Genomic DNA, 16673 nt, shown 5'->3' with positions numbered 1-16673 from the left:
AGACAACTCGCTCGCTCATTCACACCTACGGACAATTTAGACCGGCCAATTCACCTGAAATGCATGTTTTTGGAATGTGGGAGGAGTGCCCGGAGGAAATCCACGCAAGCACGGGGAGAACATACAAACTCCGCACAGGAAGTCTGGAGCTGGATTTGAACCCAGGCAGGAGGTTCCTAAGACATGAATTGTGCCGCACATGCGCTAACCACTGCGCCGCCGTGCTGCCCACAACTGAAACTTAACATTCATATTTTTGTCTTCTCCGCTCAGTTTTATTAGATATTTTGCACATTTTGGTTTCAGAGACAAAAATGCACACTGAGTTTTAAGTTAGAACTACTTTTAGTGAACCACATTTGCTTTTTTTTTTTTTTTATTTCTTTTGGAAGTAATGGACGCAACCCTATATTTGTGTTTGTTGTAAGTCATATATGTACAAGACTAGATTCTAAGTTTTTTTTTTCTTCATGATCCTTCTTGCCCTGTCGGGTGATGATTGACAATCGTTTATCTCTACCTTTCTTTGCCATTTTTCCCAACCTTAACGATCAAACTGACATCTTGAGGTATCCTGTAATATAACAATGTCAGGGTTAAAATACATTATTGAAAGTTATTTTACCACTATGTCCAGGCCCCGTTCAAAATCCAAAATCTTTTTCAAGCACACTTAATATTAAGCTGGTCTTCCAAGGACAAATTCCTTGATTTCAATTTTTATATCTCAATCAACTATTTGGGTTTCAAATGTGGAACACCAAATCATGATTTTGCTGGTTTCTTGGTCTTGGTTGAACAATAAAATAAATAAATGAATGGCCTTTAGTGGGATCATTCAAAAATTGGAGTAAATGTCTGTTGTGACTCAAATAAAAAAATCAGATGGCTTTTTACCAGTATATGTGGTTGCCTGTGTTTAACTGAAGGAACAAAAGAGAGAGAGCACACGTGATTTGCCTCCTTAAACCTCTTAGAAAAGATTCTCATCGGCCAGTGCATCAAGTTCTCTCTCCTTAGAGTCACGCAAAACACACACAAGTGTGTAATGCAAGTTGAATCACATTTGGACCTCAAAATCAATCAAATTGCACAAAATCTTCAAAAGTATAGCAATATTTCAAGTTCAATTCAATCAGTTTAATAAGTGTATGATTTCAAACAAACTACGATCTTAGAGTCATTTAAAATGGTCTGATGATTGTTTACACATTTCAAACACTACTTTTTTTACGTTTATGTTGTTTAAAACATCAATTTTTCCTCACTTCACAGACAGCAAGAAAACTGTTTCAATGATTTAGTGTAAGCTGTAGCTGAAAAGCATTAATTCTGTGGTGATGATTATTTGGCTAATAATGGATTAGATTCTTGACATTGTGCCAGGTTATTTGAGGATCTTAACGTCTTTGTAGTTATCCCTGGGAGAACTTAATTTGTGTGACCAAGTACACCATCTTAATTTCATGTGTAGAAAATGGATTGGGTAGAGAGACATTCTGTTCCACATGAAAAAGTCTAAGCAGGCCAATGCTAGAGCTTTGATTTAGAAAAGAAGGATACTGGGAGTTTAAAATAAGATACAATCATCTGCTTTGTCTTATCGATACACCCTTAGATCTGTTTCTCTCTTAGGCGTGGTCATCTATAGACAAAGACAAAACACAAGGTGGTGTTCAAAACTAAGCCAATTAGAAATCTGTCTGGTTTGCTATGGGATCGTTTAGTCTGTAGTACAGCATATATTTGGGGCTAAAACCACATGACGGAATGTTAAGGAAAGCTTTTTGTAAACATCCTGCCATAAGGATCTTTTCAAGACCAAAAACAAAACATATATGTGAGATTCAGCAATATTAACAATAGGGTCTGAACATACAGTAATTTGATGGTTACTCACTTAAATGAAGGGACCAAAGAAGTAGAATTTACTTCATGTTTGTTTTCACTAGAAACCTGGAATCTTATAACAAGTCTTCTCATCTGATGATTCAAAAAGGTGGGCAGAGGTTCAGGTTTCTGAGCATATCTTTGAGCTTTAGTAGTCGTTTCAATGGAATGCGCTTGTATTAAAAACTTGCAGGAGGGACATCTGGAATTTTCAGAAGTCATTGTCTGGATGTGCCTACGAAGGAGACTGTGCGATTGTTTCTTTGTTTGACTGTATCCTTCACAGCAGGGTTACAATTACAACTCACATCCTGCACGGAAGGAACAACATCTCGTGCAAAAATATTTCAAATGGTCTTAATGACATTAAAGGTGGGGTGTGTCTTTTGAGGTGTCCTTGAAAAGTTAAAAGCATAACATTTTCTTTTATGTGTGTCATGGGACCGGACCAGATCGGAAGCAGGAGGCAGAAAGGATGAACTCAATCGCGTAACGACCAGTTACTTTTATTTAGCAAAATAAAAGTTGTCCAACACTCAGGGACAAAACAAAACAAAAACAGGCTTACAGGCAAACAGGAACTCAGACTAGGAATACTCACAAAACAGGCTTTTACTCAGAACTGGAAAACACAGGCTTCCTCAAGTCAAACAGAACAGATTAATGCAGAACAGAAAACGCAATGAACCAGCAACCGGCAATAGGCAGGTGCCGTCGGCGTTGGACGGGTCGGACTTGGCGCTCGGCAGGGGGGGTCGGACAGGCGATCGGCAGCTGAGTCGGACAGGCGATCATCAGGGGAGTCAGACGGGCGATCATCAGGGGAATCAGACAGGCGATCATCAGGGGAATCAGACGGGCGATCATCAGGGGAGTCAGACGGGCGATCATCAGGGGAGTCAGACGGGCGAACATCAGGGGAGTCCGACGGGCGATCATCAGGGGGTCCGACGGGCGATCATCAGGGGGGTCCGACGGGCGATCAGCAGGGGAGTCCGACATGCGATCATCAGAGGGAATCAGACAGGCGATCATCAGGAGAGTCAGACAGGCGATCATCAGGGGGAATCAGACAGGCGATCATCAGGAGAGTCAGACAGGCGATCATCAGGGGGAGTCAGGCGATCAGCAGGGGGAATCAGACAGGCGATCATCAGAGGGAATCAGACAGGCGATCATCAGAGGGAATCGGACAGGCAATCATCAGGAGAGTCAGACAGGCGACCATCAGGGGGAATCAGGCGATCATCAGGGGGAATCAGACAGGCGATCATCGGGGGAAATCGGACAGGCGATCATCAGGGGGAATCAGACAGGCGATCATCAGGAGAGTCAGACAGGCGATCATCAGGGGGAGTCAGGCGATCAGCAGGGGGAATCAGACAGGCGATCATCAGAGGGAATCGGACAGGCGATCATCAGAGGGAATCGGACAGGCGATCATCAGGAGAGTCAGACAGGCGATCATCAGGGGGAATCAGGCGATCATCAGGGGGAATCAGACAGGCGATCATCGGGGGAAATCGGACAGGCGATCATCAGGGGGAATCGGGCAGGCAGGCAGGGGAGTCGGACTGGCAAGCAGGGGAGTCGGACAGGCAGGCAGGGGAGTCGGACTGGCAGGCAGGAGAGTCGGACAGGCAGGCAGGGGAGTCGGACAGGCAGGCAGGAGAGTCGGGCAGGCAGGCAGGAGAGTCGGACAGGTCGGCGTTAAATCTTCCCGGGGACCCCATTCGAGGCACAGCAATGGCCACGACGGGCGAAGCAGTGGTTCCAATGGGCAGGGAAGGTGACCTCACTGGCCGCTTGCCAAACGGCTTCCTCCAGCTCTCCCCAAATTGTGTTGAGTTCACATCTTGGCTGGTTCATTCTGTCACGAGACCGGACCAGAACGGAGGCAGGAGGCAGGAAGGGAGAACTCATTAACGTTAACGATCAGATACTTTTATTAAGGAAATAAAAGTCGTCCAACACTCAGGGACAAAACAAAACAAAAACAGGCTTACAGGCAAACAGGAACTCAGACTAGGAATACTCACAAAACAGGCTTTTACTCAGAACGGGAAAACACAGGCTTCCTCAAGTCAAACAGAACAGATTAATGCAGAACAGAAAAACGCAATGAACCAGCAACCAGCAATACCCAAAACCCGCCTTTAAGAAGCACACACGCAAATTAAACGATCTGCTACAGCCGGTGACCAGGGGGCGGGGCCAGCCGGTCGCCACGGCGACCATGCTCGACATGACAATGTGATCACAGTGCCCAACTGAGTTTGAAGTGCCCTTATATTTTTTTTCCACCGTGCCTATCTGCTTTTATCTTACTATTAGCTAAGTTTTTTCGGCTGCAGAACCTCATATAAGAATACAAAAAAGTGTGGGTTGGGGGGATTAACTTTATCCTCAAAACTGAAGTTTTTTGTCGGTGTAGCATGAAAATGGTGAAAGTAAGAAAAGGGCTGTTTCAAGCACAGTCCAAACGCCAACCCATACCCCCAAAAAGAAAAAAGGAGAGTTAATCAAGAAACATCTAAGAAATACACCTACTTTCACACAAAAGAGAAGGAGTTCGACAGGCTGCAATGATGACGGAAGCCAGAAAATGGTGTCAGAGAGTAAAGGAGTTACAAATTCCGCACAGACTTGAAGCAATTGAAGACTGAATCGTCCGTTTGCAGTGCATTTTCTCATTAGCATTGACAGCTGTAGCCTATTCCAGCTAGCTAACAGCTGTTCATTTGAATGTGCAAATAGCTGTGAATCAACTTGGGGGATTTATCAACAGTCACCCAGATAATTAACGTAATCATTTATTTAACCCTTTTAAGGGTGGGCATATACTGGACTGTCTCAGAAAATTAGAATATTGTGATAAAGTTCTTTATTTTCTGTAATGCAATTAAAAAAACAAAAATGTCATACATTCTGGATTCATTACACATCAACTGAACTATTTCAAGCCTTTTATTATTTGAATATTGCTGATTTTGGCTTACAGCTGAAAAAAACTCAAAAATCCTATCTCAAAATATTAGAATACTTCCTCAGACCAAGTAAAAAAATAATTTTATAACAGCAAAACTAAATCAAACATTTGAAAATGTCCATTGATGCACTCAGTACTTGGTTGGGAATCCTTTTGCACGGATTACTGCATCAATCCGGCGTGGCATGGAGGCAATCAGCCTGTGGCATTGCTGAGGTGTTATTGATGCCCAGGATGCTTCGATAGCGGCCTTCAGCTCATTTGCATTTGTAGGTCTGGTGTCTTTCATCTTCTTCTTAACTATACCCCACAAATTCTCGATGGGGTTCAGGTCAGGGGAATTAGCAGGCCAATCAAGGACAGTGATGCCATGGTCAGTGCACCAGTTACTGGTGGTTTTGGCACTGTGGGCAGGTGCCAGATCATGCTGGAAAATGAAATCCTCATCTCCATAGAGCTTTTCAGCAGATGGAAGTATGTAGTGCTCTAAAATCTCTTGGTACACAGTTGCATTTACTCTGGACTTGATGAAACACAGTGGACCAACACCAGCAGTTGACATGGCTCCCCAAACCATTGCTGACTGTGGGAACTTCACACTGGATTTCAAGCAACTTGGATTTTGCTCCTCTCCAGCCTTTCTCCAGACTCTGGCGCCTTGACTTCCAAATGAAATGCAAAACTTGCTTTCGTCTGAAAAGAGGACTTTGGACCACTCTGCAACTGTCCAGTGCTTCTTCTCTATAGCCCAAGTCAGACGCTTCTTCCGTTGTCTTGAGTTCAGAAGTGGCTTGACCATGGGAATACGGCTATTGTAGCCCATTTCCCGGACACGTCTGTGAACTGTGGCTTTTGATACCTGGACTCCAGCTTCAGCCCACTGTCTTTGAAGCTCCCCCAAATTCTGGAAGCGGCTCTTCTTCACAATTTTGTTAAGGCTGCGGTCATCTCTCTTGGTTGTGCAGCGTTTCCGGCCACATTTTTCCCTTCCAACAGACTTTTTGTGGATATGCTTTGAAACTGCACTCTGTGAACAGCCTGCTCTTTGAGAAATGTCTTTTTGTGTCTTACCCTCCTGATGGAGGGTATCAATGATGGTCCTCTGGACAGCAGACAGATCAGCAGTCTTCCCCATACTTGTGATTTAGTTTACTGAACCAAGCTGAGTGTTTTTAAGGCTCAGGAAACCCTTGCAAGGTGTTTCGAGTTAATTAGATGATTCAGGTGATTAGTTGAATAGCCTACTTGTATACTTTTTCATGATATTCTAATATTTTGAGATAGGATTTTTGAGTTTTCTTAAGCTGTAAGCCAAATTCAGCAATATTCAAATAATAAAAGGCTTGAAATAGTTCAGTTGATGTGTAATGAATCCAGAATGTATGACATTTTTGTTTTTTTAATTGCATTACAGAAAATAAAGAACTTTATCACAATATTCTAATTTTCTGAGACAGTCCAGTATTTCCAAATACCGATATTATCAATATTGAGTAAGTGAAAATGAAAGAAAACAGGCACTTTCTAATGAGCTAAAATCTGAAATATTCAGTTCAACAGAGAAGTTAACATCTTTTTTGCAGCACCAAATATACGAAGAGCCTCTTCTACTAGTTGGATCTCTGTTGAATGGTCCATGAAGATACTTTTGGAGACCTGTTGCCTGTTTAACAAATGGTCGCCAAGGAGGGCTTGCCCCCTGCTTGACATGAATTGAATTTGTTGGATCAGCAATTTAATGAAAGATGAGTAAATGTCAGCCGCTAGAAATATCATTACAATTTTTAATCACAAGTGAAGGGAATGGTGGAAATAAAATCTATTAGTCACAATCTGTTCTTTCAGTCCTGCTTTTTTGTATGTTCTCTTTTTCTCCCACTTTCTCGCTCTCTTATTCTTTCTTGCCCGCCTTATTTGGTCACTCACTTCCTAGCTCTAATTTTCCCCCCACACCTGGTATCATTTGTTGTGATTGCCCTCCAATCACACCTCTCCCTCTTCACTTTTTAAACACTCTGTTTCCTTGGCTTGGTGTGGGTTCGTTGGCTCCATGTCTCGTCCCAAGTACTCTAGTCTCGGCGTTTTGTCATTCCAGTGTACCGAACTCCTACCTGCCCTTCTAAATCACAAGTACTGTCTAACGAACTCTTGGACTGTCGCCATTGCTTTTTGGACTCACTGGAACACCGACCCCTAGCCTATACCTCAACCATGATTATCGCCTGGCAACTTGAGCCTGCCAGAGTAAACTACCTAGTTTTGCTGTATTAACCAGTGTTTCTGCACTTTGCTTCCGCGCTACCCTGAGTGGGTATCTGACACTATTCACCTGCAATGGACCTCTCAAGCACTAAATATAAGTCTTATACGTGATTGGCGCTGAGACAGCCAGGAACATTCGCACAACTTGCAAAATATAAAAACCTCTTTTATTTCTCGGCCAATTGCAGCAGCTGTTTCTGCGTAGAAGGAATTTTCGATGCCTATGAATAATCAAGGGCCTCTGTGTCTGAGTTGATATGAATCCAACCTTTCCATCCACTTTTATCGTACAGGCCCAAAAAAATACTAAAAACCTCCTTGATTTTTTTCGTAAATACAAAATCTAGATACAGGCATAGAGAGGGATGTGCGCCACAAGACTGTATTTGCCCAAGGCACACCATAGCAAATGGTGCTCATGCGACGCTAGTGGTCAAGGGATCCACCCACCCAACCACAATTCGCTAAGGCAAATATTTTCAATGTAAAAAGATTAAACTCATTTCACCTGCAGGACTGGAAGTTAAAACTATTGAGTTTTACACAACACCAGATTGAATTTTATACATCAGTAATTAGAATATTCTACATTATGATATTTCATATTTATATATATACACCCTTTTTAACATTATAAAACAGTGTAACAATGAAAACAGCTATTGTGGATTCTCTTTATATTGGAATTTTTATAATTGACAATTGTGTGAATTTGTAAACAAGTTTTTGGTCATGGTGAGCAAGTTTAAGCTTAAAAAGGTTAGTTCTGCATGTACTCTACATTTTGTGTCTCGAATATGACTAAAGAGTATTCAAAAGGGTTTTTTAGTGACTTCGTGTGATCTATTTTTATACTATTTTAATCATTTTTACCAAACTTGTTGTTGTTCAGAATTTCAATGGAACACACGCCTCTACATGGTGACATTATCATAACGGAATACAAAGCCTCCCGTTTGGCGGGTGCGGCATCAACTTACAGTATGTCACTCTGCTGACTAAATGGGATGGAGAATTTTGTTGTGCAATAACAGAGTGTTTCTTAATCTCATAAGGGTGAAAAATGACGTGTTACTGCATCACATGAGGACAAACAACAACAAAATGCATATTCTAGTCACATGGAAAAATTAAGAAATTTGCTCCTCAACAGAATTGATTTCAATTGAGTAATCAGGAGTACAGGTTCATATATATATATATATATATATATATATATATATATATATATATATATATATATATATATATATATATATATATATATATATATATATATATATCGAGAACATAATAATATTTGATTCCTGCAGTCCAAATTATTTTTTAAAAAAAAATTTCACTGCACAACTGCTATTTAAGGTCAACAAAAACAGAGTCCCAGAAAACATAAAGAAAATTATTCATTCGGAAAGAGGGAAATTATAACTTAAGGGGCTGTAGTAAATTCATAATCCCAAAGGTGAGAACAACCAGGAAAAGTATGTGTGTGTCTGTGTCTGGAGTCAAACTTTGGAATAATTTACAAGATGAGATCAAACAATGTTCAATTATTCACTTGTTTAAATTCAAATACAAAAAACATTACTAGCGGAATACAGAAATGAAGAAAACGGGGTATGAGTGATTCGAGAGATTGGGAATAGTTGTTATTGTTATATCATAACTGTTATCATTGATACTATTACTATTGTTGTTATTATCATTGTTTTTTTTAATAGGGAAGACGAAAGGGTAGGAAAGATAAGCATCTGCTTCTTACTACCCCTTTTCGAACAAGTTATGTAACATTATTTTGTTGTTGAGTTGTTTTTTTTTCTGTTTTTATTGCAATGTTCGAAATAAAGTTTTCATTCATCCATTCAATTTGGGAAATAAATGATCCAAAAAATGTCCATGAAGAAGTTGTTATTTTGTAATACAGTGATACCTCTACATACGAGATTAATTCGTTCCTGGAATGTGCTTGAATATAGAATTTCCCGATTCCCCATACAAAACAACAGAAAACCAATTAATTATTTTCTTGCTTCCAAAAAACATGAAAGTTAAACCTCACAACCTGCAGATCTTCCTAATATGTTAACCCATTTTGTAACAATGACAATAAAGGTACAGTATATTCTATTCTATTCTAATAAGATAAATAAGATGGAAAAAAAATCACTTTAAAGCCCTGGTCCTGAGCTTTAATGTCAGCAAATTCTTGTAACTTGGATTTTCTCTTGTTTGTTGGGCAACATTTTAGCTCAAGATATCTCATGTTTCAAATTTCTGGTAGCTTGAGTAGCTCGTATGAAGAGGCATCACTGTTTTGAATCTATCACGTTACAGAGTATACAGTATTTGTAGTGGCATTAATTACAATGCAACTTCAATGTTTGTGACTTGAATAGTTGATATGTTTACAGTCAATTTAAATAAAAGAGCAGTTACATTTACTGGTATTTTACATCATGGTTCACAGATGTCATAGCCGTCTGGGTTGTTGGGGCACCACTGAAAATGCAACTCTGGACAGCTTTGTTTACTCCTGACGATTCTCTGGCATGCGTTTGGGTAGTACCAATTATATTTAGTTACATTTATGAGTTGAGGGCAGCCATGACGCGTATGTGGCCCTTGGTGAAACTTGGATTGACATGCCCTGATATAAAAGTTACAAGATTGATTTCCCAATTTAAGATACAAAATGGACAAAGACATGCTAGGAGCACTGCTGCGGTTTAGGCTGGTGGAAAAGGAGGAGGGAACCAAGGGTGGGGAGGTGTGGTCATAGGGGCGGGCCTGAAGGCCCAAAAGGTTTATATAGTTTAGCGGCTTCCCCTCTCTGCCTTGTGTCAGTGAGTTCCCATTTCAGCCAGCCCAGCCTGTGCCTCTCTTTAGAATCTCTGCAGCAATGATGCAACAAACCTCTAAGCAAACTACATACACAGTTCGCAGCCAGTCCAGCGGCAAAGGTTCTGTGTATAGGGCACCTACCATCCATGGTGGCGCTGGTGGGAGCCATGTCAGGATCTCATCCAGTGTGCGTAGCGGGCTGGGCTCTGGAATGGGCCAAGTAGGAGGGGGTGGCTTCTCCAGCAGCATCCAGGTGAGCGGCTCTGGGAGCAACATCACCGGCAATGAAAAGTTTGCCATGCAGAACCTCAACGACCGCCTGGCCAACTACCTGGAAACGGTCAGGAACCTGGAGCAGGCCAACCAGAAGCTGGAGATTAAGATCAAGGAGGCCATGGCCAAGAGCGGACCCGACTACAGGGACTACAGCAAGTACCAGGCCATCCTGGATGACCTGAGGAGGAAGGTGAGGATGTATTTGAACAATGTACTGTAGTGATTGTCATTAGATCCAAAACCACGTGGCAGTCTGGATTGTGAGCAAAGGTCAAGTGAATTAATAAAACCTAGAGTCAGAAAGATAGGTGTGTTTTAGTCAGATTCCCTCTACTCTAGCATTGTGTGTTAATCATCAGCAGTGAATACCTAGCAGACAGGAAGGACTGGCCTCCTGTGGGTCCTTGGCAAACGGCCCCCACCCCATTCCCTCTGTGGGCCAAGAACTGGGGGATGTACCAGATACACTATGGATCTTGATGGGTCGCACAGATAAGGAAAACAGATATTGACCACTTAAAATATCCCAGGAACCAAATGAATCAGTCTTTTTACATGTACAATATATCTTATTTCATGTATTGCTGCATTTTTAGATATTAAGTCATGATGTGTTAAAGCCATTTTCAGAACAGGCCTCAGGACGTGGCACTCACACTAAAACAGGTGTGTGTGTGTGTGTGTGTGTGTGTGTGTGTGTGTGTGTGTGTGTGTGTGTGTGTGTGTGTGTGTGTGTGTGTGGAAAAATGTTAAGGTTAATCTTTAGTAGTCACTCAAAATATGGATAGAAGGCATCAATTGATTTTAAACTTGCATAAGGAACATGGGGGGAAGACTTCAGAATAAAAAAAATCCCATATCCGTTCCTCTTTCAGAGCCAAGGTTATAAGAAATAGATCAGCCCTAAGGCGTGTGGAGTCAAAGAACAGGAACATGATTGGCCGATAGCAACAAACGACGAAATGCAAAAATAGTCCAAATAAGGAATCTTTTAAATCTCCTTTGCAATTGCGCAATAATCAAAACAGTATACATTGATTGGAAAACAATGAACCATTCACATTACTCATGCAGTAAGCCTTCCTACTTGACGTACATCTGGATAAGTAATTATTAAAACAGATTGTTTTAGGGTTGTGGGAATATTACATGTATTAAATTTAAAGGATCTCTATTTCCAAGGTCACAAAATCTTTAAAATAACAGAAAAGAGGAGGAAAGGATATTTTCGTTGATGAGAATGACGGAATTCAAATTTGGAGAAATATTTACATCTTCATTTTCTGTTGGCAGAATGCAAATATTATGTAAATGTTTTCTTTCCACCCCAACTGAAAAAATATATTCTGTAACATCTGCGAAAACGGCACAGAAGGAAAGTCAACACACATACGCTTTAGCACACGTAGCGCTGTGACCTCTATTCCCAACTTCCTTATGCAAATCATAGGCCCCTATCCTGTTGGCTCAACTATCCTGTTTTTCAGCAGTTGACTTGGTGGCAAACTCCAATTGGTTCTTGGATGTTTACACCTTCACCTTCTGTACTCTTTACAATGCAAACACAAACCATGTGTCTGTTCGAGCATATGCATTAAGTCACTGAATAATTTGGAACCTACAAACTGTGTTTTATTGTAACAGACAAGAACATTTTTTTTTTAAATCCAGCCTGATTTAGTTTGGCATAAATACAAACTTAAGCTTTTCTGAATCTATCAAAGGACAACCTCACTTATTACAGTTAATATAGAGAATGTTCTTGGTAAAGAGCCGATGGCCATTAACTAAAATGGCTTCCTTCAATCAGTGCTAATTTGCTAATAGTCTTACATCAAGACAACCTTTTGACAAAAAACAGTAGATTTTATCGCTCACTCTATTTCTACAGACAAACCCCAATCCATCTCCAGGATATTAAAAAAAAGTGCATGTTCAAAACCGAGAGCGAAGCTTTTACCAAAACGGCACATCAAATGCAATTTTAAGAGTGTTTTATTGACGCACAAAGACTAAGACATGCTTTGAAATTAAGCAGCTGTAGACTAAAATACTAGTCTCAAGGTAAGATTATTTTTGGTTCAAATTTGAAAAGGCGGTAGATTTAGAAAAAAAAAGCGGTACCTGTTTTTAAGGGGTGAAAAGTGGTTGTCTACAGTGTAAAGTGGTAATGTTGGCAGTAATGGTCCTAGCAGGTTTTTTATGAGCGCATCTGCTAACGCGTATGGGCCAAAAAAAGCACGCTTTCTTTGTCTTAAAAAGCCTTTCAACTTGTGTCGATAAAAGCTTTATGTACTATTCCCTGTCATCAAATTTCAATTCAAACTGCCTTCCTCTTTTGTAAAACCTGTTGCAGGTGTTTGATGCCACCATGGACAATGCCCGCCTGGTTCTCAGTATTGACAACGCTCGCCTGGCAGCTGATGACTTCAGAGTGAAGTAAGGCCCGATTGTTTGCTAGGACAGGGAACATAAAGCCAACGGCTGTGGTCACACTATCAATAAATCCCTGTCATGATTATATAATTTCTGTAATCATAAAATCCTCATTGCTTTTAGTGAAATACTCAACAATACGGGACAAGGACAGTCATTGTAAGAAAGCATAATGACATGTATTAAATGCTAAATGGTCCACCATACTTATAAAGCAAAAATAGTTTGTAGATGGTAAATCTAATCTACAACTTTTATAAATGTTTTAATCATATATTTTCTGAACAGATTCGAGTCTGAGTTGGCTATCCGCCAATCTGTGGAGGCCGATATTGTTGGTTTGAGGAAGGTGATTGATGACACCAACATGAGCCGCATGAACCTGGAGAGCGAAATTGAAACCCTGAAGGAGGAGCTCATTCATCTCAAGAAGAACCACGACAATGTGAGTACAACTAGATACATTTTTGGAGATTTTCCTAGAAACACTCACCCATTTTGGTGACAAGCTTCTGGTTTTAGTTAATTACCTCTGAGTTGGAGGCTTTTTCACATGACCCTCTTACTCCTTAAACTTGAAATGTGTTTATAATGAGGCCAAACGTATTTTTGGCAGAAATAAATCATTGCGAGCCAAAGTGGGAAGGAGTATTGCCTGACAAACATTCATGTGGACAATAAATAAATACAGATATTATACATGAAAAAAATGATACATTCGATAGCAAAGGAAACCTTTATTTTATTTTTACAAAAAAATATTCTGTTTTTTTTCTCCAGGAAGTTGAGTTGCTCCGTAGCCAGATTGCCCAATCGGGAGTACACGTTGATGTAGACGCTCCCAAAGGTCAAGACCTCGCTCAAATCATGGCAGAAATAAGAGCAAAGTATGAGAAAATGGCACAGAAGAACCAAGAGGAACTAAAAGCCTGGCATGAATCCCAGGTAAGTCTCTGAAATTAAACTACACTTCGACCAAGTACACAGTCCAATGTGGATTTCTAATTTCAGATAACAGAAGTGCAGACGCAGGTCAATTTGAACACAGAAGCCCTGAAGATGTCTCAGACAGAGTTGAACGACCTTCGTAGACAGCTTCAAACCTTAGAGATCGAACTGGAGTCACAAAGGAGCTTGGTGAGAAGCACTAAGCCAACACACTTCATTGACCTGTACACAACGCTTATCTCAGCTCCCTGAAATGCTCAACTCAGCACCCACACACGCTTTTGTTGGGATAAGCGTTACACATGGCTGACTCGTCGCTATGGTGCTGTCATCAGCCAACTGGTTTCACAGTTTCCATGGGTTAACCCCTTTGCTTTGTCTCTTTTACAGAAAGCATCCCTGGAAGGCACGCTGAGGGACACAGAGATGCGCTACAACATAGAGATGGAGTCCCTGAATACTATCATCCTTGGCCTGGAAGCTGAACTTACACAGCTTCGTAACAGCATCCAGTTGCAGACCCAGGACTACGAAACCCTGCTCAACATGAAGATGAAGCTCGAGGCAGAGATTGCGACTTACAGGCGACTCCTGGATGGTGGAGACTTCAAGTGTGTAGAGTGCTCGGTGAAAAATAGGATACATTTGGGAATTAGTAGTAGACCTTAATATTTGATATTTTTCTCTTCAGACTCCAGGATGCTCTGGAAGAGCAGCAGAAATCCATAAAGACCAAGGTGATGACAGTGACACAGACCCTAGTGGATGGCAAGGTTGTGTCCTCCAGCACAGAGACCAAAAACCTCTAAAACACACAAAGCAGCTATCACATATTTGTAACAACTAATAACAATAAACCAAATTTGGCCAAATCGGATATTTTGCTCCAATTGACTCATGGCATTTTAGTTCATCAGTAACTAACCCTTAGACTAAAACCGCTACAGTAATTAGCTACTGTGGACTTCTTTTGCCTAAACCCTGCTTAAGCTGACTGAATGAAAAACTGGAACAGAAGAAAGTTAAATCACCTTTTATTTATTTCATCAAAGACGTTCTGTTATTTATGTGTTTGTAGTCGGGACAGAGGGTGGATGTTTACAAACAAATTAATACCAGGACCATATCATGTCAAATCATCACTTTTATGGCTTTTACTGTTTTTCTTTCTGTCAGGCTTAGTCTGTCCGTCTATTCTGCTGTGAGGTTAAGACATATCAATAAAGTTCATTCCGGGGATTTATTTGTTTCTTTGTTGAGTCTTTCTACATATGCACCCAACAATTATAGACGTGAGAATTAAACAAGTAAGAGACAACTTTCATTCACAGTATTCAGGATTGTGTGAAACTTGAAGCATGTAGCTGAGCCTACTGATTTAGTACCTTATTGATCACATGACATATACAAAAACAGTACTCTATGGAAACATTACATGAAAGGTTTGAACCAAAAAATAAGCTGAGAAGCATACATTTTCAGTTCAGTTTCAGGAAAATATGTCATAGCATTTGTCAAAAATTTATATCTATATATCTACTCTAAAACAGTGTTTTTCAACTGTTGTAGTGAGGCACACTAGTGTACTGTGAAACCTTGTCTTATGTGCCAAAGGAAATCGCCCAATTTTATCTTTTTGTATACTAATAATCTGCTCATGCAGTAGTAAAGGAAACTATATTAATTAACTCTTTTTGATTGACAAAGCTTATAATGGTTCCAAATATAATTAAATAACTAAAAAAAACAGTACTTTGCTGTTTTTAAATGTTGAACAAAAGAAAAGTTAGAACATTGTTCTATAGATTAGTTTTGCTAATCTTTTTTGTTATTTTTATAAAAGATGCTAAGGCACTGAAAACAAAGTAAAATAGATAAAATACAGGTAAAATCTTGTACCTTATTCTTAATTATGTGCTTCTCGGCTAAAATCCCTGAAGCATGTATTTTAGATGAGTGGTATATAGACCGCGAGTTGAGGTGTGTGTTGATGATGCAAGCGGTGACGTATGTATTCCTGCAAAGTGGCTGTACCACGTGACTGATTCAGGAAATATTTAGTTAGCTTTGAATGTGGTTCGAAATAAAAGCGGCAGAGAAACAACCCCAGAATTGAAAGCCCCCATCAGAATCGCAGAAACTGCACTTCCAACTACAAACCAGCTCATCTATGCACCCCTGCTTTATTTTCTGTACCTTGTGAAAGTTAGTTCAAAAGAAGGTGAAAGAAAGCGCCTGGGTCCAATAAATTTGGAAAAAAAATCCATCCATTATCTGCACTTCTCTTTCTCAGTAGTGGACAGGGGACACCCTTGACTGGTTACCACTACCAGCCAGCTCTAGGGCGCACAGAGACAGACAACCATTCATTTGCTTATTCACACCTAGGGACAATTTTGACTGACCAATCAACCAGGACAATTTTGACTGACCAATCAACCAGACAAACATGTTTTTGGAATGTGGAAGAAACCCGCAGAGCCCGGCGAAAACCAACGCAATATAGGGAGAACATGCAAACTCCGCACATGTAGGCCGGCAGCCGGATTTGAACCCATTACCTTAGAACTGTGCTGCGGACATGCTAAAAACCCAGCTGCTGTGCTGCCCAATAACATGGGAAAATGATATTGTTTTTAAAAAAAAATGAATACGCACTTTATTTTACCTCCCTTTTCACTTGTTGCATACGCACAAAGTAACGCGGAACAAATTTTGATACACTCTTCAAATATATATATATTTTGTATTTGGTACATATTTTACACAAGCATGTGATACATTTTTATGTCCACATGATGGCTTAGTCGAGGTAATGATACGTCTTGAAGCCCCTACGTGTGTGGACCATTTCCCCTGAGGGCTTCGCTGCTTCTTGGGGCTTCATTTTGCCACTTCTCATCTCATCTCATTAGCTGCACCGCTTATCCTCAGTAGGGTCGCGGGGGTGCTGGGGCCCATCTCAGCAATCATCGGGCAGTGGGCAGGGGACACCCTGAACTGGTTGCCAGCCAATCGCAGGGCACACAGG

At 40.6% G+C, this 16673-nt stretch overlaps 1 protein-coding gene across 1 annotated transcript; it reads left to right on the top strand.

The window, feature by feature from the left end:
* The first annotated feature begins 9961 nt into the window (after window positions 1–9961).
* Window positions 9962–14881, top strand: krt18a.1 (keratin 18a, tandem duplicate 1). The gene is made up of 7 exons (XM_088331981.1): window positions 9962–10448; window positions 12615–12697; window positions 12983–13139; window positions 13475–13639; window positions 13706–13831; window positions 14033–14253; window positions 14334–14881. The coding sequence occupies exons 1-7, from the start codon at window positions 10041–10043 to the stop codon at window positions 14449–14451; spliced, it is 1278 nt and encodes a 425-aa protein (XP_088188107.1). The 5' UTR covers window positions 9962–10040; the 3' UTR covers window positions 14452–14881.
* The last annotated feature ends 1792 nt before the right edge of the window (window positions 14882–16673 follow it).

Source organism: Urocampus carinirostris, chromosome 3 (assembly GCF_059441175.1).
Source record: "Urocampus carinirostris isolate Australia breed hairy pipefish chromosome 3, RoL_Ucar_1.0, whole genome shotgun sequence".
NCBI classification, from domain to species: domain Eukaryota; kingdom Metazoa; phylum Chordata; class Actinopteri; order Syngnathiformes; family Syngnathidae; genus Urocampus; species Urocampus carinirostris.
This window is presented reverse-complemented; position numbering and strand designations above follow the sequence as displayed.